Raw genomic sequence first — 24,576 nt, 5'->3', positions numbered from 1 at the left:
GTAGTATTTGTAAATATCTTATTCAAAAGCAGAGTCTGCCAATCTCACAGCCTGTCTACATGCAAATACTATACGTATTCTAGGATTGAAAGTTATTGTACATTGCTCAACACATTAAATATTGGGATGTCTCAGCTAGAAAGAGTACTTTTAGTCAGATGTTCACCATGCTTTGTTTTATTCCACATTGTGGTCCTTACTTATACAACGCAGATCTATAAGTCTTGGATTATCAGATCATTTATCACTATTTTTAAAGTAGTTTTTCTGATTAATGACAGAATGTTTTTTATTATTTGGGGACGGATTGGTGGAATTTGAAGTTTCACACTGCTTACAAAAAGCATTAAAAATTTCTAAGTAGATCAGATGAGTAATTTTGAGGCAGCAATGGAAATTAAGCATTCCAACACACTTTTGAAAATCTGTTTTTAATTTCTGTTTCAGAAGAGGAATGGAAGCCACATTTGATTGTGGTACCCATCCCAGTGCCAGTCTTCATACCAGTGCCTATGCATATGTATTGTCAAAATACCCCAGTGCCTTTCTCTATGCCAATCCCGGTAAGTTTTACAGCTCATATTTCAAAGCCTTTTGAGTCAGATGTGCTTATTTACTTGGTAGCCGTTGTCAATCAGGATGAATTTATTTCTTCTGTTTAGGATTACAGTTTAAACGTATGATTGATTGAAAGTCCTGAGAATGATTAAAGCATTAAACTCTGCTGCTTCAAAAGAGTTTTGATTGGCATTTAAATTTACTATAATTTTTGTCTGTTAAAGCTAATAAAGTAATTAACACGGTGGGAAATAGAGATATTTCTATAGAAGGGTGTCAGACCAAAACGTTGAACTGTTTATTCCTCCTCCATAGATGCTGCCTGACTTTCTCTAGCATTTTGTCCGGGTTGCTCAAGATTTCCAGCATCTGCAGAGTCTTGAGTTTAGGAAGTGTGTGTGTGTGTGTTGTTTTTTTTTGTGCCTTCATTCCCCCCAACCTAATTTTTTTCTCTGTTCATCTGACATGAGGGCTATTCTGTATTAGTATTTCTGAGAACTATTGTTTGTGCAGGCAAGTTGTTTTTTTACACAGTGATAAATGTTTGAAACCTGCTGCCAGGTTGGTGGTAGGAATGGATATGCTAGCAATGTTTAAGAAGCATTTAGACAGACATACTAAATGAACAGGCGAAGAATGGAAGGGTATGGACCAGATGGGATTTGTTAGATTGGCATTGTTATTGGCAGAGACATGTGGGCTGTAAGGCCTGTTCTGCTGGCCGACAACGCAAGGGACTAAAGATACTGGAATCTGGAGCAGCAATCAGTCTGCTGGTGGAACCCAGCAGTTCAACCTACAAGCTACTAAAGGAACTCAGTTGCTCTGTTCTTGTGCTGTATTGTCCTATAGTGCTTCTGATACCTACTTTAAAGGATTGGTTGTTTGATACTTCAAATCACTTGTGAATCTGCTGTATTTGGTTATTCAGTTTCATTTTGGGATGATAGAACTTCTGGTAATTCCATCATAATCTGATGGAATTATTATATGTTGAATGTTTTAATCAATTTTAGGCACAGCAGGAAACTATACCAACGTTTGTAAAGGTGAGAGGGCTTTGTGGAAGGCAGCAGTTACTTTGCATTATTACTGAGGATATTGCATTAAAAATGCTTGGTTTGTTGTAACATTGAATCAGGTTTTTAGGTCTAGCAAGCGAGACAGAAAACACTGTAAATAAGCATATTCATTATTTATTTACTTATTTAGAAACATTTAAAAAAATCAACCAAACATTCATGCTCTCCAAAGTACAGACACTACAAAGCTGAATATTCAACAAACACACTTAGCTAAAAGCTCGTGCAGAGCATACCTTCCCAGTGATATTGGTATTCCCAATTGCCTTAAAGGAAGAGAGAGCAAGCCTCTTCCATGTGTTGTTTTAGACCCGAAGTATTTGAAATTGGACTCTAGATGGCTCACCAGTGGGAAAGCCAGCTGCAATTTCTAAACTAACCAATCACGACAGAGCGATTTCCAACAAGCAGAATAAGCTTCACGCCCCACACACACTTATACAGAGTTTTCAGAGGATTAGAGTGGTCTTGAGAACAAATGATGTTATTTTAGTGGGAAGACTAGAATTGTTGAGTAAAAATATCTTGTAATATCTAGTTAAACATAAGGGCAATGTGATATTTAGGGATATAACATCTACATTTGTTGGGGAGTACAAGATATCTATGTTTTGCAGAAATGGTGATTATTGAGTTGGTTGATATCAAGTTCTTAAAGTGTTTTCGATTGTGGGCAGTAATTTGGGGAATAGGTTTAATTGCATTCACACATAAAGAAAAGTGGAACAAAATGTACAAGGATAGATAATATTGTTAGTGGATTTCCTATCTTACTTTGATAACAAGCTGTTGTGTGGTTTGTAAACCAGGTCCCTATTCCGATGTTCCTTCCTACCACTTTAGACAGTGCTGATAAAATAGTAGAGACGATAGAGGAACTGAAAGTTAAAATCCCTTCAAACCCATTTGAAGCTGACATACTCGCTATGGCAGAAATGATAGCAGAAGCTGAGGAAATGGAGAAAGCTTCATCGGACCTTTGTGGTAAGTGTAGTTTTCATTTTATGACACTCTTCTCTATTATAAACATTGTTCCAAAGCCTGATCTGCAATGTGAATCTTTTTTGAGGCTTTATGAATTCGAAGTATTATACCCATTCTTCCTTGCTACCTAAATTTTCTCATAGTGAGTTGCCCTAAAATGTGCACCTGCTCTGTAACTTTCTGATCCTAATGCATCACGTAGTTTCAAAAGGCTTCCAAGGAGAATCAGAAACTTTCCTTGATTTTAATATTTTGGACGACTTGTTCTGGGTCCAGCACATAAGTATAATTCCTGAAGAAACACTGCACCTATACTTCCTTGGAGTTTGCAACAATTCGGCATGACATCTAAAACTGACGAACTTCTGTAGATGTGGAGTGGAGAGCATATTGACTGGCTGCATGGTATGGGAACACTCATGCCCTTGAACGAAAATCCTACAGAACATTACGGATATGGCTCGGCCCATCATAGATAAAGCCCTTCTAAGCATTGGATATCTACAAGAAAAGCTATCGCAGGAAAGCAGCATCCATCATTAGGGATCCCCCACCACTCAGGACAAGCTCTCTTCTTGCTACTGCCATTAGAAAGAAGGTACAGGAGCCTCAGGGCTCACACCAGCAGGTTCAGGAACAGTTATTGTTATTCAGGCTCTTGAACCAAAGGGGATAACTTCACTCATCTTCACTTGCCCCATCATTGAATTGCTCCTACAACCTGTGGACTCACTTTCAAGGACTCTTCATCTCATGTTCTCAATATTTATTGCTTATTTTTGTATTATCATTTCTTTCTTTTTGTAGTTGCACAGTTTGTTGCCTTTTGCACACTGGTTGAATACCCAAGCCGGTGTGGTCTTTCATTGATTCTATTATAGATCTATTGAGTACGCCACAAGAAAGTGAATCTCAGGGTTGTATATGGTGACACATATGTACTTTGGTAATAAATTTACTTTGAATGCGTTACCTGTTACTTATTTAAGAAATGAGTCAGTGCTCTTATTTGTTTGATCTTTATGTGTAGCATCCTTAAATGATCATACGTTAATTGAGCACATGAATGAAAAGCAAAGCAGCTTGAGTAAGAAAGAGTTTTTAAAAAAGATGCCCAGTTTTACTTATTAGGTTTACATTAAGGAATAGGTATTTAGCATCTGTCTCTGGCAAATTTCTCATCGAAATTCCTTGCGTGCGTAGATAGGATGTTGTCATTACTGGCAAAATCAGTGTTCGTTAACTATGATAAACCACCTTCAAGGTGGTAGGAGAGCATCAGCAAAGATGATAGGTGAGTGCCAATCAAGCAGGCTACACAGTAAAACATAATTACAATTTCTTTATCTGACCCAGATCTTGCTAGCAATCAGAGTGCTGATGGCCTCCTAGAGGACTGTGACTTATTTGGACCTGCCAGAGATGATGTTTTGGCCATGGCAGTTAAAATGGCTAATGTCTTGGATGAACCAGGACAGGATTTGGAAGCAGACTTTCCCAAAAGTAAGTATGAGCAATTGTTGTACTACTTTAAACTAATCAAAGTCAGGTTTGTGCAATGTGCTGTGAGCCAGTTTAACTTTTTTTTTCTTCCTATAATTTAGACCATTATAAATTTCAATATACTGCTAATCTGATTCATGAATTTGAAAGACTTTGCTTTTCCATAAGACAAAGGAGTAGAAGTAGGCCATTTGCCCATCGAGTCTGCTCTACTATTTTATCATGAGCTGATCCATTTTATCCTATTTAGTCCCACTGCTCCGCCTTCTCACCATAACCTTTGATGCCCTGGCTACTCAGATACCTATCAATCTCTGCCTTAAATACACCCAATGACTTGGCTTCCACTGCTGCCCGTGGCAACAAATTCCATAGATTCACCACCCTCTGACTAAAAAAATTTCTTTGCATTTCTGTTCTGAAAGGGCGCCCTTCAATCCTGAAGTCATGCCCTCTCGTACTAGACTCCCCCATCATGGGAAACAACTTTGCCACATCCACTCTGTCCATGCCTTTTAACATTCGAAATGTTTCTATGAGGTCTCCCCTCATTCTTCTAAACTCCAAGGAATACAGTCCAAGAGCGGACAAACGTTCCTCATATGTTAACCCTCTCATTCCCAGAATCATTCTAGTGAATCTTCTCTGTACCCTCTCCAACGTCAGCACATCCTTTCTTAAATAAGGAGACCAAAACTGCCCACAGTACTCCAAGTGAGGTCTCACCAGCGCCTTATAGAGCCTCAACATCACAACCCTGCTCCTATACTCTATTCCTCTAGAAATGAATGCCAACATTGCATTCACCTTCTTCACTACTGACTCAACCTGGAGGTTAACTCTAAGGGAATCCTGTACGAGGACTCCCAAGTCCCGTTGCATCTCAGAACTTTGAATTCTTTCTCCATTTAAGTAATAGTCTGCCAGTTTTCTTTATTACTCTTGTTACAAAAGGTAGCCATTTAGCCCTTTGCGTCCAAGTCACTTCCCAGAAAAACAATCCTATTAGTCCCAATTTTTCTCTTCCCTTATTTCCCTGTAATCTTGCTACTTTATCCTCCTTTGACCTTTTTGCTACCCACCCACACCAAAGGCAAATTAACGTACTGGCGTGTCTTTAGGATATGGGAGAAAACCAGAGTAGAAACATAGAGAATAGGTGCAGGAGTAGGCCATTTGGCCCTTCGAGCCTGCACCGCCATTCAGTATGATCATGGCTGATATTCCAACTCGGAACCCTGTACCTGCCTTCTCTCCATACCCCCTGATCCTTTTAGCCACAAGGGCCATATCTAACTCCCTCTTAAATATAGCCAATGAACTGGCCTCAACTGTCTCCTGTGGCAGAGAATTCCACAGATTCACCACTCTCTGTGTGAAGAAGTTTTTCCTCATCTTGGTCCTAAAAGGCTTCCCCTTTATCCTTAAACTGTGACCCCTCATTCAGGACTTCCCCAACATCGGGAACAATCTTCCTGCATCCAGCCTGTCCAATCCCTTTAGGATTTTATATGATTCAATAAGATCCCCCCTCAATCTTCTAAATTCCAGTGAGTATAAGCCTAGTAGATCCAGTCTTTCATGATATGAAAGTCCTGCCATCCCAGGAATCAATCTGGTGAACCTTCTTTGTACTCCCTCTATGGCAAGAATGTCTTTCCTCAGATTAGGGGACCAGAACTGCACACAATACTCTAGGTGTGGTCTCACCAGGGCCTTGTACAACTGCAGTAGTACCTCCCTGCTCCTGCACTCAAATCCTCTTGCTGTTAATGCCAGCATACCATTGGCCTTTTTCACCGCCTGCTGTAAATGCATGCCCAGTTTCAATGACTGGTGTATAATGACACCCAGGTCTTGTTGCACCTCCTCTTTTCCTAATCGGCCACCATTCAGATAATAATCTGTTTTCCTGTTTTTGCCACCAAAGTGGATAACCTCACATTTATCCACATTAAATTGCATCTGCCATGAATTTGCCCACTCACCTAACCTATCCAAGTCACCCTGCATCCTCTTAGCATCCTCCTCACAGCTAACACTGCCGCCCAGCTTCATGTCATCCGCAAACTTGGAGATGCTGCATTTAATTCTCCTAAGTCATTAATATCTATTGTAAACAACTGTGGTCCCAGCACTGAGCCTTGCGGTACCCCACTTGTCACTGCCTGCCATTCTGAAAAGGTCCTGTTTATTCCCACTCTTTGCTTCCTGTCTGCCAACCAATTCTCTATCCACATCAATACCATACCCCCAATACCGTGTGCTTTAAGTTTGCACACTAATCTCCTGTGTGGGACCTTGTCAAAAGCCTTTTGAAAATCCAAATATATCACATCCACTGGTTCTCCCCTATCCACTCTACTAGTTACATCCTAAAAAATTCTGTGAGATTCGTCAGACATGATTTTCCTTTCACAAATCCATGCTGACTTTGTCCGATGATTTCATCACTTTCTAAATGTGCTGTTATCACATCTTTGATAACTGACTCTAGCAGCTTCTCCGCCACTGATGTTAGGCTAACCGGTCTATAATTCCCTGGTTTCTCTCTCCCTCCTTTTTTAAAAAGTGGGGTTGCATTAGCCACCCTCCAGTCCTCAGGAACTCGTCCAGAATCTAAAGATTCTGGCTGTAAGTACACATGGAAACTGTGCAAAGTACACTGCAGAAAATTAGGATCAAACCTGAATTCTTGAAGCTGTGAGATGGTGTAGTGGTAACTGTTTTACCAGCACATTTTCCACTTCCATACAAGCAGTGGAGCAGACATTTCACAAATAACTTTTGTTCTGATGGATGCAACTTCATAAAGATTAATACCACTTTGCAAAAGGTCTTGCGATCAGATAAAAGATTGACATGGAAATCTTTAGCATTTCCATAGCCTGGAACTACCCCCAGTGCTTATTCTAGACAGTTCATATTTTGGTGTGTTGTCACTGTAGTAACAAATGATTTATTAGCTGATTTAGTAAACACCCAAAAGCAGTAGTATGATAATGATTAGTGCCTGCTTTAATAAAAGGATTAATATTGGCCAAAGCACCAATGATCATGTTTCTAATCTTTGAAATATTACCTTATGGTCTTAGCCCTTACTAGAGAGAGCAGGCAGGATCGTGGTCCAGTCTTTTCTCTTACCCAAAAGACAGCATGTACAGAGATGCGTTAGTTGGGCACACTACAGATTATTTTTATTGTGGAATTAACAGCTCCAGCATGATCCATTAAAAGTAGAACTTGTTCAAGTTTGTGAAACAAGGACACATTTATAATTACACTCCATTCTGGAAATAGTGATTTTTCACATGTAACCTGGGAATACAGCCTATGTGATCTTATTTATTGTCCAACACTTCTACCTCGTTACTGAGCAAAAGATGCATAATTATTATCAGTTTGCCAACAGTGCTAATTCCACGCCAATGTTGTTGAAAGCTGTAATCACTTGCAAGTGCATACTTAGACATAGAATTTTTTTCTTTATATTCCAGCTCCATTGGAACTTAATACGGGTGTTGATTTCCTTTTTGACTGTGGGCTTGTAACAACAGATGAGGAGCAACCAGAATCTGAAATGCCACGGGCTGTAAGAAGGGTAAGATTTCTTTAAGAATTTGTATAGTCAAAAGAGATATGACTGTCACAGCAGTCAGTGAGTTTGTGTTGTGGCATTTTAGCCCAAAACAAACTGGTATAATTAAGATGTAATTGAACCATGGCAAAGGAGGAAGGCATTTGGCTCAGGTTTTCTATATCAGTTCCTAGCAGGCAGACCAATTTCATCTGTTCCATTTCCCCACTAATTTTTTCCATAAACTTGCAATTATTTCTTTTCAGGTACCTGTCCACGAAGTATCTGCTGATTTACCCTGTCTGTTCAAGTTACGATTTTTATGTGAAGATGGCAGAATATCTTTGGTCTGTCTTAAAGAGCAGTTTTTGATGTTCATTTTATTTCTTTTTCCCTTATAGGGCCAAAAGCGGCTAATGCTTTCAGAAAGCTGTTCTCACGATTCTCTCGCTAGCCAACAATGTTGTACAGGATTAAATTACTCATACGGGGTAAATGCCTGGAAGTCCTGGGTCCAGGCTAAATATGCCAGTGGAGATGGCAGTAAAAGTGAAGAGCTCAAGTTTGGACGTAAGTACATAGTATCTTCATTTTTTAAAAAAAGAGCAAAAGTGAAGCTGTGTCCTTTTATGTTCTTTGTCCTCTGTTTGACCAACATTGCTAAAACAGTGCTGAAGTAGACCTGAATGAAATAGCACCATTTTTAAACCTGCGGGTTGCAAGTAAGTGTAGTGCTCCAATCTTCCATTTGTTGGCTTCGAATGTGAAATTTCTGTGGCTGCCACAGGACAATTTTAAATGGTAATGGGATAGAGCTGTAGAATACTTACAGCATGTAAGGTGTTCCAGAGTTCTTATTCAGTATACAGTACATATGAGTAATCCAACCAGTATTTCTTTGCATTATTCTCATGTGACTGCAGTTACTTACACTCAGCCGTTTACCCATTTTAAATTTGAATTCTGTTCAAATGCTGTCTTCATGTTTTACTGACCTCTCAGATTGTCTTGCTAATTTCTTTTTCAAAGGAGAGCAACCCCAGCTGCTTGAATCTGCCCTATAAACTAAACTCCTTCCTTGAATTGTTCCATTTGGTTTCATCTACCCCCTTACATTTGTCCTGAAGTGTGGCACTCATAACTGGAAGCAGAACACCAGTTTTTAGCTGAGCAAATGTTTCATAAACAGTCATCTTAATTTGTATTGAATGGTGAGGTAGGCTTTGAGGACCAAGGTGTCCTAGCCTGTCATCTTCTTGTGTTATTTCATTTGTGCTATTGTCATTTGGTGTTGCTCCATTTCTAGTGAATGGACTTTTCATGGTTCCATAGAATGTGAATAATAAACGTGCAGCATGGCAACAGGGCTCATCAAGACCACACCAATCATCAGATACCAACTTGTATTAATCTTGCATTAACCCTCCTTTTTATTTTCCCTGTATTCCTATCAACTTCCTTCAGATTGTACCACTCTCCCTCCATGATGACTTGGTATTCCTGGAAGGGTAACTTACAGTGGCCAAACAAGCCCCACATTTTTTGGAATGTAAGAGGAAACAGGAATATGTGGAGGAAACCCACAGAGTTACAGAGAAAACATGCAAGCTCCACACAGCCCGTGGTCAGGGTTGCCTTGGGTCTCTAGTACTGTTAGGCAGCAGCTTTACTTGACGTGCAAGTAAGCATGTCACTGGTCTCCTAAATTTAAAATAGAATTATAATTTCATTTTAATTAAGTCATAATTGGACTGAAAGAGATATTTTACTTTGGGTAATTTGGGATTTTTAACTTTTTTGCGCATGTTGTGGATTTGGGATGGGTCCTGGGATTGTATTCCATTTTGAAAATCCTTTTCTTATCATATAGCAGTAACAATTCTGAAAATTTAGTCCAGTAAAGGATTAATGCCCATACCAAGAGTGGAGAATATCAGCTGTATGCTATCTTGTTGTTCTTGCGGAACTACTTATCCTATTTTCTTTTCTTCTTCTTCCCCATCAGCTAAACCAATGAGAATTAAAGAAGATATTTTATCCTGCAGTGCTGCAGAACTAAATTATGGTCTAGCCCAATTTGTTAAAGAAGTACAGAGGCCAAATGGAGAGCGATACGAGCCGGATAGTGTGTACTATTTATGTCTTGGAATTCAGCAGGTGTGGTTCACGAGTTTAAATTCGTGTGCATTATTTCAGCATGTTGGTATTTTTAACTCTTTTACACCAAGAATCACAGGATTACAGTTCTTTGTCCAGGAAACTTTGTACAGGCCACTCAATCAAGATTGTTGTTACAAGTGGAGGGCACAGAAGGCTTATGACTTGTTTTTCTCAGCAAAGGAGAAGATTATTGAAACTATTTCTACAGACCATACACTTCATTTCAGTAGAATGCTTTGATTCTTGCAGTATGTTCTTTCGAGAGTTGTGATCAAGCTAATGTATATTTTAGTGGTTGTAATGTCCTCACAGCATTCTCCGTCTTCTAGCAGGCGGCTGCTACTTTTTCCATGTCTGTAACACTGCCAGCTTCCATCAAAGTCAACTCATTATTACCTCTAACCTATTCCAATTATTTTGTGGCCAGCTTCCCACCTATTTCTCTACATAAAATTGTGTTGATTTAATCCACTCTCATTCGACAATCTTTTTTTTCGTATTATATTGGTTAATCCACAGATGTTGCCTCATTTTTAAAAGCCTTGTTCCTTCATGGCCTCAGTTACTCAACCCCACTGTTGTATTTGGACAAAATAAATTAGTTTGTTGATTATTTTATTAAGAAGTTTGTCAATTTATCATGGTTCCAATACAAATTTCTTTGAACCTTCCTTGGGTTGGTTCTGCTTTGTGGGTGCTCTTCCACTAGATGGTGCAAGAGCTTAAGAAAGCTGTTTGCTTTTATTGGCTATTCACCCATTCATTGATATGAAGTTAATAGGATGTAGTTATGCTTGGACATTCACAACTTTTAATTCAAACAGCTTTTATCCTGACCTCTGAATTTTTTCATACCATTTCACGACTGCATTGTTAGTAAGAATAACTATTAACTGGTATTGAAGTGTTATGGTAGTTTAGGTAACAGAAACTTGCACCTATGGAATTCCTAAATCACTACCAAAAAAAAAATCTCAGATATGGAGTGTCATAAGAACAGGAATTTCATATTTCATAGGAACACGAATTTGCTCTTATGAAATTTATGTGGGGATAAGAAACAAACACAATTCAGCTCTTTTTTTCACATGTGCAGATGATGAGACTTTGTATTGCAGGAAATCACTGAAAGTTGTTTGTCTTGTTTTAGAGTAATACCTTTGGTTTTACTGTCTTGGGATTTGCTATACTTAAAATCAGTCTGCTTGACTCAACTGTGTCTAAACTGAAATGTTACTCTTACAGTTAAACTGATACGGCTGAAGCCCTTGCCTTCGACTCAATTGCAGGTGTTATACCCAAGGCTAATTCACAATAGATTGTTGACCCCAAGTTGATCATTCTTCCCATATACCTTTTGTGTCAAAAACTGCAACTGCATACTTTCCACCCCTGACCCTACTGAATCCAGAAATAAGTTTGCTGCCAACAACATGGCTTCATTGATCAGTGCACTCTGTAGTACAGTGCTGAGTTATGTGAATACCTAGCTGTGTTAGATTCTGTGACCAGAGCAAGGTATTGGTTTTCATTTTGGTCACTTGCATCTCTCGTGATTTTGGAAAATCTATCTGGAAGATACTTCTGGGTGTTGACTTTTATTTACCTGTGGATGTTTTCTGAATGTGGACAAATTGGATATGAAAGCTCGGATATCCAAAGTGTTTGATTAGACATAACTGGAGTGTCATTTTTCATAATCTTGTGCCGTACGAGAATAGATCAGTAAATATCCTACCGCCTGCTAAGTTAGAGCCATAAAAGGAACTTGTATGCTTTGGGTAATAGCCGTACAATCAAAATCCAGGCGCATCTATGCACCTCAAATTTTTTTTTAAAGCAAAGGACATAATGTAGCACACCATCATATTCTCTGGTAGTTGAAGGTGACAATTCCTTTACACTATCCCTAATTCATGTGTTGTTCACTTCTGCTTCAAATTAACAAACCTCTCCAATAGAGACTTAATTGTATGTTGTCTCCCCAACCTTCAGTGTTTAGCTCTTCACTGACAGTTAATAATGTGATTGGTTGCAACAAAATGACTTGAGCGGGAACAAAAGTGAATGCAGCAAATATTTAAACAAAGCTTAAATTAAACTACCTATGGCTAAAAGTACTTTTTCTTCTCTCTCCCCCCCCCCCCCGCCATATGAACAGTGTTTAGTTATTGCACCGTGTAACAATTTCCCCTTTCTAATCTGCTTTATTACAGTTTTTGCTTGAAAATAACAGAATGGTGAACATATTCACTGACCTTTATTACCTTACATTTGTCCAAGAATTAAATAAAATGTTACAAGGCTGGCAACCAAGTTTGCTTCCAAATGGTAAGTGCTACAGATTTATCAACTTTTATTTAAAAACTATTGTCCAAATATTCATGGTCAGTAACTGATCCACCAACTTATCTTCAAAGTCTTAATTAAACTCTGTAAAGCAGGATTTCTAACCAAGATATTAACCTTTCACTTTCCTGATGCTGCCTGATCTATGTATTTATAGTATCTCCTAGTTTTTCAAAAATGTCTGGTGTTTGAAATATTAATGATGTAAATACTGTATTCCACTTTGTTTCTGGGTCTTTTAGTAGTTCCTAATTGTATACCGTTCATATTTCCCTGTTTGTACCGGATCACAAAGTATTTAATACACATGTTCCTCAACTTTTCCCGGTGCAAAACTGTGATCAACTAACTGAGTTATATTTCCCATCCCTTTCATCATTTCCATTTGGGTGTACTTGTCCAGACTTTTGAAAAATGTGGACAGTGATCAGCAGATATTTATACCAACCTTTCTTGGATCTTAAAAATTCTTGGGGGTTTTTTTTTTCTACCAATGTGGTAAGAGAGGACAAGGTGTATCTGGGAATGAAATCCGGTTGAAGGTGACAGAAATTAAGGATAGTGATCCATTGAACGGGTTGGGATGAAAGGAGTGGATCAGGGGAGGCCTGTCCTTCCTTGTTTTGGCTAGGAAGAGAGCCCTTGATATTTAAATTACTGGTACACCGATCCCAGTCCAATTCATGTGAAGCCCTTGTTTTATCCCCTCTATTATACGTCTCCCCCAGCCACAACGCCACTATGTTTTGAGACTATTGCCACACGTACTATGTTTCATGATATCCTACCGTACAAGTGTGAATTTGATTAACACAGTGAATTCTTTTGTTAGGTTTAATATTCTCCCGGGTGGAAGAAGAGCATCTCTGGGAATGTAAGCAACTGGGAGTATACTCGCCCTTTGTTTTACTAAATACACTCATGTTCTTCAACACAAAGTACTTTGGGTTGAAGTGTGTGGAAGAACATATGCGGCTGTCCTTTACCAGTGTTGTTCGGCAATCCAGGAAATGCACAACACCAAGGGGGACCACAAAAGTGGTCAGCATTCGCTATTACATGCCAGCTCATTACAAAAAGGCAAGAGACCAAGGTGAGTCTTCCGCATATGGGAGAAGTAGTGAATAATTTATTAGAAGAATAAAGTTAAGGCGATGTAGACTGAAGAGAGTAGCTCTAGTCTTATTATCCTGCTATATTCCGTTTGCTTGTTACAGTTGAAGTTGGATTGTAGTTTTATTTTTCCAGAGCTTAAAAACAAATAGCAACTGCCAGTCATTACCTTTGCTCAGATATTTAAAGTGATGGCCAGAACAGGTGTTGGTATTCCTATAAATCTATAAGGGTCAAAAACGTTTGGGACCAAATCATTGAACTGACCCTGGTTGTTTGCCACATACTGACTGTGGATAAGTATGGCAGGGATACTAAATCATCACTTGTAATTTCTTGACTGCTTCCAACCAGAAAAATAACTAAGTTCATTTCTGTTTATGATCCATGTCAGCATTGATTTAACCTGAAATTATTAGTTTTCTCCTCCACAGATTTAAATTTTTCTTTTCCATTAAGTTCTGCTAACTTTGCTTCATTCTCAGGCTAAACAGATCTCTCAATCCTCTCCCATTCCCCATTTTTGACCTCCTATTTTTAAATCTGCTTTTCTATTTATATCCTGAGTGTACTTTAAGACTGAAGTCTTTCCTCTGTGAAGCAGACATAATGCCTTTGTAGAAGACCTGCAATCTATGGTAATGATCCTCTCATTTGCATTCAGTTCCACGCTGGAGATATGACTCTTTTCCTACCCTAATGCAAATGTATGTAAGATAATTGGATTAACTGATGAAATAAAAAATAACAATCTTCGTTTTGCTTGCTGACTGTGCTAGGTTTACTCATTTCCGCTTCCTCATAATTGGCTTTCCTGGGTCAGGAAGGAAAGTTAAGGAGGGATTTCATCTCTTAATCTGATAACTACATAGGTTACTATCTATAAAGCATAAAGACTGGTTTAGCTCTAGACCTTCTGTGGTCAGGTGCTTTGTGTCACACCTGCTGAAAATATCTACCGTACCGTGGTTTAGTTGTTGCATTTTGCCTTGACCCTTGGTTCAGAGTGCAAATGACATGATCGGATTCTACACAGCAGCAGTGTCTAGAGAATGTGCATCTGCAGAGTACAGGATTAGGATCAGCTGAATGTACTTCACAAAAGAATAGTACATTAATGTCGGCTCTGACTCTGTCTGGGTTATAAAGATTGCAGGTTCAACTTCACAGGAAATGTTATGGAAAAGTCTCTGCACCTGTTCTTTACCCCGTCCAGTATAGCCTGAGGAACTGTTATATTGTTTAGGAGTGCTATCTTTTTGAGCAGGTGTTCTTAACATTCTTTTAATGTTGTGGACCCTTACCATTAACCAAGGGGGTCAGTGGGTCCCAGTTTGGGAACCCCTGTTTTTGGGTGAGCCTTTATATGGCCTTTTGACGTACATGTTGTATATCCTCTCAAAATATTTTTTTAAAGCACATAGGTGTAAACCAGTGCATTCTTGGCCATTATTAATAGTATTGTTAAAAACATTAATAATTGTGGGATTTTGCTGAGTTCAAATATAGGCTCTGTGGTTTTAGACCATAAGTCATAGGAGCAGAATTATGCGATTCGACCTGTCAAGTCTTCTACGCCATTCTGTTACGGCCGATTTATTATCTCTCTCAACCCCATTCTGCTGTCTTCTCCCAGTAACCTTTGATGCCCTTACCAATCAACAACCTATCAAACTCTGCTTTAAATATACACAATGATTTGGCCTCCACAGCTGTCTGTGCATTGAATTCCACAGATTCACTACCCTCTGGATAAAGAAATCCATCCTCATCTCTCTCCCAAAGGGATGTCCTTGTATTCTGAAGCTGTGCCCTTTGGTCCTAGATTTCCCCAAGAGCATAGAGCAGTTCGGACCACAGTGTTGTACTGAACCAATTAAGTTAGTAATCAAATGGCCAATAACTCATTTCTTCTGCCTACACAATGTCCATATCATTCCATTTACCTCACATTCATGCACCTCTCTAACTGTCCCTTAAAAGTCTTCATGTATCTGCATTTACTACCACCACCCCAGGCAGCGCATTTCAACCACCCACCACTCTGTTTATATAAAAAAGAACAACTTGTCCCTCACACCTTCTTTGAAATTACTCCCTCTCACTTTAACTGCATGCCCTCTGGTATTAGACATTTCAACCCTAGGTGTAAAAAAAAAAGATGCTGCCTTTCTACCCTTTGTCTGTCATAATCGTATAAAACTCTGTCAGATCTCCCTTCAGCTTCTGCCGCTCCAGAGAAAACAACCCAAGTTTGTCTAACCCTCGTTATAGCACAATCCCTCTAATCTAGGCAGGATCTTCTGCACACTCTCAAAGCTTTGACATCCTTCATACAATGGGGTGACTAGAACTTCATACAGTACTCCAGGTGCAACTTAACTAGAGTTTTATAATATTGCAAATTCCTGTTTTTTGAACTCAGTATCTCGACTAATAAATGCAAACATGCCATGTCAACACACACAAAATGTTGGAGGAATTCAGCAGGTCAGGCTGCAGCTATGAAGATGAATCGAAATTTTGGTCTGAGACCCATCTTCAGGACTGAAATGGAAGGGGAATTAGAAAGGTGGCTGCAGGAGAAGGAGGCTAGCTAGAAGCTGATATGTGAACTTGAGTGGGTGGAAAAGGTAAAGGGCTGGAGAAGGTGGAATTTGATAGGGTCAAAAATCATGCCATATGCCGCCTTAAACCACCTTAACAACTTGTGAAAGGAGAATCCTATAGGAAACATTCTCCCCACATCCAGTCTATCTAGGCCTTTCAATATTTGATCGGCTTCAATGAGATTTCCATCATTCTTCTAGACTCCAGTACAGGGCAAGAGTCATCAAATGCTCCAACATCAGCGATTCATTTTCTGTAGTTCCATTGGCGATACAGCATTTTAGTATATTCTGGGAGGCTGTTAATGGAATGAATGCATGGTAGACAGTGGGCAATAACTGAATGGCTCCTCATGTCCATGAGTCAGTGCCCTGATGTGAATGTACAAAATGAATTTGGGATTTTTTAAAAATTGAATTTGTATAAACAAGTTGGATCCTGACATCTTCCAGCACTAACGTCAAAAGCAGATTGTTAAGCTATTAACATTTATTGGTGGTTTACTCAAATGACATGAAGTACTAAGATGTAAATAAGGTTTACTCAGAAAAGAATGAATTGGAATTTTATGAAGACCATTATTCCTGTTGATAATGACTTAGTTTTACTGTTCTGTTCACAGGCAGCACTGTAGGAAAGAGGAAACGTGAGGAGGAAGTTGCTGTTTTTGAACAGAGGGAAAACAGAATGAATCCATTAAGATGCCCTGTGAAATTTTATGAGTTCTACCTCTCAAAATGGTAATGTATCTAGTTATTTCCCTAATAGATAAAATTGCTGTTTTTATGTGGGGTGCATTTCTGTGATCAAGTTTGAGAATGCAAGCACTGCGAATGGAATAATTTACATTTGAGTACCCGTTGTTGGTAAGGATAAGTCGAGTATTTTGAAAATGATTTTGACATCAATTTGGTTGCATAGAATTTCCTACTTTATATAACTTGCAGCAGTGAAGCAGCATCATGCACTTGGTATTGGTGGCAGCTAAACCTTAAGGTTGGTTATTGCCAATAAACAGAATTGACCATAGAGTAACACAGCATGACAACAGACCCTTCAGCCCAATTGGTCTATGCCAGTTACAGCATCCTCCCTGCAAGTCCCATTTGCCCATGTTTGGCCCAAAAACCCTCTTTTCATACAGGTATTCAAATGCCTCTTAAATAATGCATTTGTACCCACGTTAGCCACTTCTGGCAGCTCATTCCAGATATTCACTAGTTCCTATGAAAAGAAGTTGCCTCTCAGGTCTCTTAAATCTCTCCTTTCCAGCTTGATGTCTTTGCTGTAGCAGGGCGTTTAAAACTGTACTCAGTACTCCATGACTGGTCTCGCCAGTGACTTTTTTATCTGCAACATAATGTCCCTTCTCCTAAACTTCAGGCCAGCATGCTAAAAGCTTTTCTTAAACAGAATGGTCACCTCCAGTGAACTCTGCACGCATACTCCCAGGTCCCTCTCCTCCACAACAACTAGTCAGTGTCCTGCTTTTCACTGGTCTATCCAATTTTGATTGTGGAAAATCTATTACTTCACATTTGTCCAAGTTGAAATCTATTTTCCATTCCTCAGTCCATCTCCCTAACTGATCAAACTTTGTAATTCAACGAAAATTAATCCATTTGATAATTTTTTAAAAATTTGACTACTGCAATAGAAGAGAATATGTTTATATGTCTAATGAACAAATTTCTGCCAAACACTTCCATCTGGTACTGCTATTTGTAAAGCTGCAAATCAGTGAAGGGACATTGTTGCCGGAGAGATTATTTTGTGACAAAATGCACATCCTCTCCTGCCACAAAATAATCTCTCTGGCAACAGCATCTCAAAATCAAGTCACTGAAAGCATTGAGACTCCATGCCTTTTAATACTTCGTTGTTTATCATATAAAGTAAGTCAATAGACATTATCACCAAGAATGGTGTATTCAGTCTGATAAAGCCATTGAAGTCAATTTGTCTGCCATCAAGGTGGGGACTAGCAGAGCTTCAGGCAAAGTGTATTTTACAGAGAAGAAATTTACTTACTTATTTAGAGATACAGCTCAGAGTATGCCCTTCTGGCTCGTCAAGCTACACCGCCCTGCAAACCCTAACAATCCTGTTTTTAACCCTAACCTAACCACAAGACAATAATGCTGTGGAAGGTAACCCGAGCACCCAGATAAAGCCCATGCCTCTCCACAGGGAGAACATACAGACTCATGCAGATGACAACAACAGGAGTTCTGCAGATGCTGGAAATTCAAGCAGATGACGCTGGAATTGGACTCTGAACTCTTGATGCCCCGAGCTGTAATAGTGTTGCACTAACTACTACACTACCGGCAAAAGTTTTTATCCAGGATCTATTTAAAATTGGTTTCTACAATCCACAGTTGATGGTTCTTGTGATGTAATTTTCTTAGAATTTCTCTGATTGCTGATTTTAATTGAGCTTTATCAAGAAGATATTGAACTCATGTAAAACAATTTCATCTAACAGTAATGCATTCCTTTGGCATGACTGATGGGTGAATGATCCCATCAAAACCATTCTTTCTAAGAAGTATATAATGATCTGTGTCACTATATTTAGTTCCATGATTGAAAGCAAATTTCACTATAGAGTCCAATGAAAGCACTAGCTTTCTAACAGGACTTGCTGATTATGTACGGTTTCATGCTGCTCTTGGGAATCAGCTTCTTAGTTGTGTCAGAAGAAAAGGGGAAAAGGAGTTGTGCGCAAGGTATTCTTAGCTTCTGCAATACTTGGAAAATAATTTGGCATGTATTTGTTTGCAGAGTGCATTGCTACAGTGGACAGGAACAACAAAAATGAATACTGATCTTTTATGTATTTTTTTTCTTCTTTTTGTATTTCTGTAGCCCTGAGAGTATGAAGAACAGGAATGACGTTTTCTACTTGCAGCCAGAGCGCTCTTGTGTGGCAGAAAGCCCTTTGTGGTACTCTGTTATTCCCATGGATCGGAGTATGTTGGAGAGCATGCTGAACCGAATCATGGCTGTGAAAGAAATCTATGATGACTATTCGAAGGATTCACTAGAAGATGACGACGTTGAAGGATGATGTGTAGTAGATGTTGTACAAAGTTCTGTAACTTTTTATTTAGAAAAACAATGGGTCATTATAGGCTGGCCTACTTGGTGCTGCGGAAAAAAAAATACTACACACGTACTTGCAGAGTCATGTGGCCTGTTTGTGAGAGCAGAGATGGTTAGACTATCACCATTGTTTGGAGACAGTATCCCTTTTAGCTTGAGTGCACTTGCTGACAATCGGGTGTACATTACATTCTCCAGAGACCAAAAAAAAAAATTGCTTTGAACCTAAAGCTCTTGCAGTCAATAAGCAAGCAGCTTTGTACTTGCTCTAAATGGAAAAGTTGACACGGTTAGCAGTGTACATGCTGATGCAGTGGGAGAATCCTTCATCCAATTGCAGTTCTTGGGATTTTAACATTGCTTTAAAAAATGGTCCAGCAAAGTGGGATCTCATGCGCTGCCTTCTAGAACATTCCACTTATTGCCGCCATTTTATTTTCAGATGAAGAAGAACACAATAGCAGAAGCATAGGGTAATCTCAAGTCTGTGACTGAGTTTAACTATTATTGGAAATTAGTTTCACTGCTCATCAGTAGAAGGAAGATTTGAAGGCAAATGGTGGAAGCATATACTTCCAGAGTCATATGTCATACTTACCCTTATCTGGAATATCCTTGAATTCAGCTTTTACATTAAAAGTTTATTTTCAACTGTCTCCCTGAGAAATATGCAGGAGGAATGGACAAGGAGAATTCTAACCAGAGTACAAGATTAGTATTTTTTAAATATTCTTTTGTAAGTAATTTGAAAGGTGAAACAACTACTGCCAGTAAAAGGCACATGTTCCTAAAGGGGACTTTTTGTAGAACAGTTTGCTAGGTCTTAGCTCAATTTAAAGAGTGAATAAATATTTTGAGGAAACTTCTGTCGGAAATGAAGACTGGAACTTGAGTATAACAAATTGTCCTTTCCTATACTCTGCTGAAATGTTTGCTGATGTTTGAAATTATAAAAATATTTGATTCTATTTTGTGTATTTTTAATTATAACCAAAAAGGCTGTGAACATTTATAGTTAATACCATAAATAATAGCACAGTGGACTTTGCAATAGAGGATGAGAAAATTTTTTTCATGTGGGTAGTGTTTTATTTCCTATAATTTCTGACTCCAGGTTTTTAATTTCTGTTGAAATAGTACTTTGTCATTCCCGTGTGTCATCTATGATATTCGTACAGTGGGAACATTAACCTGTGCAATAATGTTTCATCACTTGATCTGTAAGATTGTCCAGCTAAAATCCTCTTAAAGAATGCAAATAGCGAATTAGAATTTTGAAGTAATACACTTTTTTAAAAAAACGTAAAAGGATTACATCTTTTGCTGGTGACTAATAGATTGAGCTGTTTGCCTCTGGTTTGATTTTTGTTGAGCAGGAATACTTACTGTATCAATGTGCTACCAGGCCGGTCAGCTGACCTGTTAAGAAATTCAGTATTTGAAGGAACGCAGGAGGAAAGGGGATCAAAAAAAAAAGGGGATACTGTCTCTTGTGTGTTTTTCTGTATTATATTATCAAATAAAGCTGTTTCATTGAGTTAGATCAGTGTAAACAATGTTTTAAAATGGTAGACATCTGCACAGTATTCATTTGGTAACCTGAAGGTTTGCCAAGGTGACATGCATTTTTAAAAAAAAATTAAAGCTGTTTATGCAAACTGAATGGACCTGATGTTGCAGGTTTATAAACTGCTGTACCACAATCATAAACTCCTATCACAGTAGATGAAAGCAGTTAAGTTTCACTTGATCATTTCAAAAATTGTACTTTTTGGGTGTGATGTAAAATTTAGGAAAAAATTACATGTCCACAGTGAATCAGTTTTAGGGTATTTAGTGTAGGGACACTATAATGACCCTTTTTTATATCTTATGTTGAATTGTAATCTGTAAAGAACTATGTTTCCTCCACTTAAAAGAAATTCCTGGTAGATGGGTTGGATGAAATGCTAATCTTGACCTACATTGATTGGTTTAATGGTTTTGAAATACTATCTTTTGCCTTTAAATTAAATATAGAAAAGGTGGTCTGAGTTTGTTAAATGAAATCTGCTTGTGGAAATGCAATCGTTCATTCTTTTAGACTCTTTCTAATAAACAATGTGTCCGCCATTGCATTGTATTGGGATTCAGTTAGGGTGTGTTAAATTGCAGTCTCTCTCACCTTGGTAATGGGCATTGGTTATCTTTATTGTCTCTAAGATTAACCACACTGATATATGTCACTGTATAAATTGACCAAAGTTGAACTATGTCATTTTATTGGGGAAAAAATGTGGAAAAGTGACTGGAAAACATAAAGATAATTTGTGTTCTCCCATTACAATTTTGTGTTTTGTATATTTGCTAGTCCTGAACAGTCTGTAAAGAATACTCAAACCTTCTTGCTCAACTTGGCTGTGATAAGAATGATTTCAGACAGTATGCATCTTTTATGTTTGAAGCTATTAGTAAGTCTCAAGACCCTTTTTTTTTGCCATAAGAGTTTGAAGTATTGCTAAATCATTACAGTGTTATGCCTGGGATATTGCACTGCTGTGTTGTCTAACCCTCTTCCATCGAACATTTATTACTTTTCACACCACAGTGCTTTCTTTCAGCTACCCCAAGCTCACTAAGATAATAATGATGAAACTCGTCAAAGAAGTTCAACTGATTCAAGGTACTTTGTTTTGGAAGGAGTGGTGGTCACCTTTGGCAGTTTGCCATGTCTGTGCTGAACTGAACAGTTTTGTTGCCAGTTTAGACTTGTTTAGCAGAGGTGGATCTCTTTGATTACATAGCACTGATTTGGCAGTTGTGTAGTGAAATTTTCAATCATCACTCAACCTATTACCCCACCAGAAAAAAAAATCAGAAATTACATTCCATTCTCTGTTAAGTGTGACACATGACTGAGATTTCGCAATCCTTGTGTCCAAAAAGTAGATTGGAATGAGGTAAGGTCTCAGAAAGGGGCTAATGAGAGTCTTCAGAGCGCCCAACTCTCATCTTGTATTTTCTGTACTCCACTCATGAGCTCACAGACCTCATAATATTGACAGGTTGTTTTGTGAGAATAGCTGTGACAAGTTTTGGAGCCATGGCATTTGAATGTGCCCTTTTAATCATGAAAGACTGGATGTTGCTTCAGAAGACTTTATATGCTTGGAAGAGTTTGGGCAAACGGTCACACATTCCTTGCCCCGGATAAGATTATTTGATGTGGCATGAATTAAGCATCAGGCAGGGTAGTTTCAGGACAACTATCCCTTTGTTTCCAAGTCTGCTGCGTCATCCTTTGAGCTCTCCTAGCAGCGTTTGGCTTCAGGTTCCACATCTGCCATATCCAATGTTTGAGGGCACTTTGGTGAATGCACAGCCAGCATGTGAACAATATAGAGTAACAAAGCTAATGTCATTGTGACTAGATAATAGTAGGAACTCAGACCATGTCAAATTTTGGGTTTGTCAACCCTTTTACCAGCTTTCTTGTCTATATATTTCTACTTATGATGCACACACAATCCTGCTAAATATTTACACTGCTAAAAGAGTTCCAACCCTATTTGGAAAAGTATTCAGTGTAGTTTGAGCTCAGTGATTACATTTTTAAATGTGTCCTTGCTTTTCAATAAATCTATAATAGTTTTTCATTGAACAGCACTGGTTTCACCTTTTTATATAAACTGCCCCTTTTATTAACTGTTTCCTTTTGCTTCTGCGATTCTTTAACTAAACTGGGTAATAAGCTAAGCTGAATTTTGTTTCTTCCTTCTTTGGCATGAAATAGGTTGATGACTGCAAAGGGAAGAGCAGCAAACACTCAGCTGTTCTTTCCTTTTACACAGCTGTTGTTCTTTTAGTTCCTTTATGAACAGGGTTGCATGACTAAGAGCAAGTTTACAGCCATGTTCAGAAGTTACTGGAAATCAGTTCTAATGCCATTTGTAATGCAAGTGTGAAAATTGATTCAATCCTAGCAGAGTTATTCTATTCTTTTTAGAGTAATATATAGATATAAAACCTAACGCTGATGTCCTCATCTTTTTTTTATTCTCCTCACTGAATTCTCATGCTTTTGCTGTTAGAAAATGCTTCACTGTAAATGTAGGTGATGAGAAGATGTACTGTGGGGTAATATGCAGGCACATGTCTGAATGGAAGGTTAATCTTTGTCTTGTCAGACATCAAATGAGAATATCTTTTCTGATCAATAATTTTTCATCCGTTTTCACCACTTGAATATTCCCAGTATTTTTATTGTTGCTTTGGATGTTGTGTTTTTAATTTGTTTCATTTTTAATTTATTTATTGAGATACAGTGTGGAATAGGCTGCGCCATCCAGCAATCCCAGATTTAACCCTAGCCTAATCATGGGACAGTTTACAATGATCAATTAACCTACCAATCAGTATGCCTTTTAACTGTAGGAGGAAACCCATACGGTCACGGGGAGAACGTAGAAACTCCTTACAGAAAGCAGCAGAAATCTTCAGTTGACTTGTTCTTGTTGTGTTCTTGAGTTTAGATATTAAGGTACTGGATTTTACAATAGATTTTAATGCAAAAGATAATTACTCGAATTTGACTGAGCCTCTAATTAAGTTAATTTAATCACTGTTCATTTGAATAAAAGTTACCTTTTAAAAGACCCTTGTGTTTGCAGTAATTCATGTAATAAGGCTTTTGCCCCTAAGCACCTTGCAAATGTAAGTAACTCTCAACTTGATGATATTTGCAAATTAATTAAGCATAGTCGCTAGAGACGTTACCAACTTGCTCAATATAGGCTAAGGTAGCACAGTGGTTAATAAACTGAAGGTCTGGAGTTCAACAGCATCTTTCGCCTCCAAAAATCCAAGCTGAAGAATTTAAATGTAATTAAATAGTATTCACAATTACAGGTCTGTAAAATCCATTGGTTAGCTCGTATACTTTTGAGGAAGGAAGTCTATAGCTCTTGCCCACTCTACACCTCAGTATAGGACCGATGTAGTTGGCTCTCCAGTGCTTTCTGACTTGCTTTAAAAGGCCTTTTGATTCTGGGCAATTTGGGATGTGTGATAAATGCTCGTTTTACCAAAATCACTCATACCCTGTGCACAGTTAAAATACCTATTCAAAGTTTGTTGCAATTAGATTTCTAATGCATTTGATAACTTAGATTCATGTACTGTCATTGCTATATTACATGAGAGATCTGGATGAGAAATTATTCACCACAGTTTTGCTTGTACACCCAAATGTAGATTCTGATTAGGATACAAGAACTAACTAGCATGATATAAATTCAGTGAATGCAATGTATTGTGTTTAATAGCATTGGTGTTCGGGTTTAAATGAAATGCATTACAATATACTTTGTGTAATTGGTTCACATGCCCATCCACTAAGTTACAAGGAAGAGAATAGCATTTATTTAACATAAGTAAAAGATGTTTGCCTTATAACTGCAAATGTAATCTTGACTCAACTGTATCTCAACGCCTACCATACAAAACCAACACTGTCTAAACTGGAGAGAGTTCTGTCAATGAGTTAACTCATGG

General features: G+C 38.3%; 1 protein-coding gene across 1 annotated transcript in view; it reads left to right on the top strand.

The window, feature by feature from the left end:
- Positions 1 to 20,707, top strand: part of LOC140204280 (zinc finger MYM-type protein 3-like) — a 108,039-nt gene extending 87,332 nt beyond the window's left edge. The window contains exons 17-26 of the mRNA XM_072270864.1: positions 448 to 563; positions 2,450 to 2,624; positions 3,981 to 4,127; positions 7,625 to 7,728; positions 8,106 to 8,274; positions 9,710 to 9,861; positions 12,081 to 12,195; positions 13,046 to 13,306; positions 16,559 to 16,676; positions 18,808 to 20,707. Coding sequence (XP_072126965.1) covers positions 448 to 563; positions 2,450 to 2,624; positions 3,981 to 4,127; positions 7,625 to 7,728; positions 8,106 to 8,274; positions 9,710 to 9,861; positions 12,081 to 12,195; positions 13,046 to 13,306; positions 16,559 to 16,676; positions 18,808 to 19,009 — 1,559 coding nt within the window. The 3' untranslated portion in view covers positions 19,010 to 20,707. The remainder of the gene's footprint in view (positions 1 to 447; positions 564 to 2,449; positions 2,625 to 3,980; positions 4,128 to 7,624; positions 7,729 to 8,105; positions 8,275 to 9,709; positions 9,862 to 12,080; positions 12,196 to 13,045; positions 13,307 to 16,558; positions 16,677 to 18,807) is intronic.
- Positions 20,708 to 24,576: the final 3,869 nt, after the last annotated feature.

Source organism: Mobula birostris, chromosome 10 (genome assembly GCF_030028105.1).
Source record: "Mobula birostris isolate sMobBir1 chromosome 10, sMobBir1.hap1, whole genome shotgun sequence".
Lineage (NCBI taxonomy): Eukaryota > Metazoa > Chordata > Chondrichthyes > Myliobatiformes > Myliobatidae > Mobula > Mobula birostris.
The sequence above is the reverse complement of the archived record's forward strand: the minus strand, read 5'-3'. Positions and strand labels throughout refer to the sequence as shown.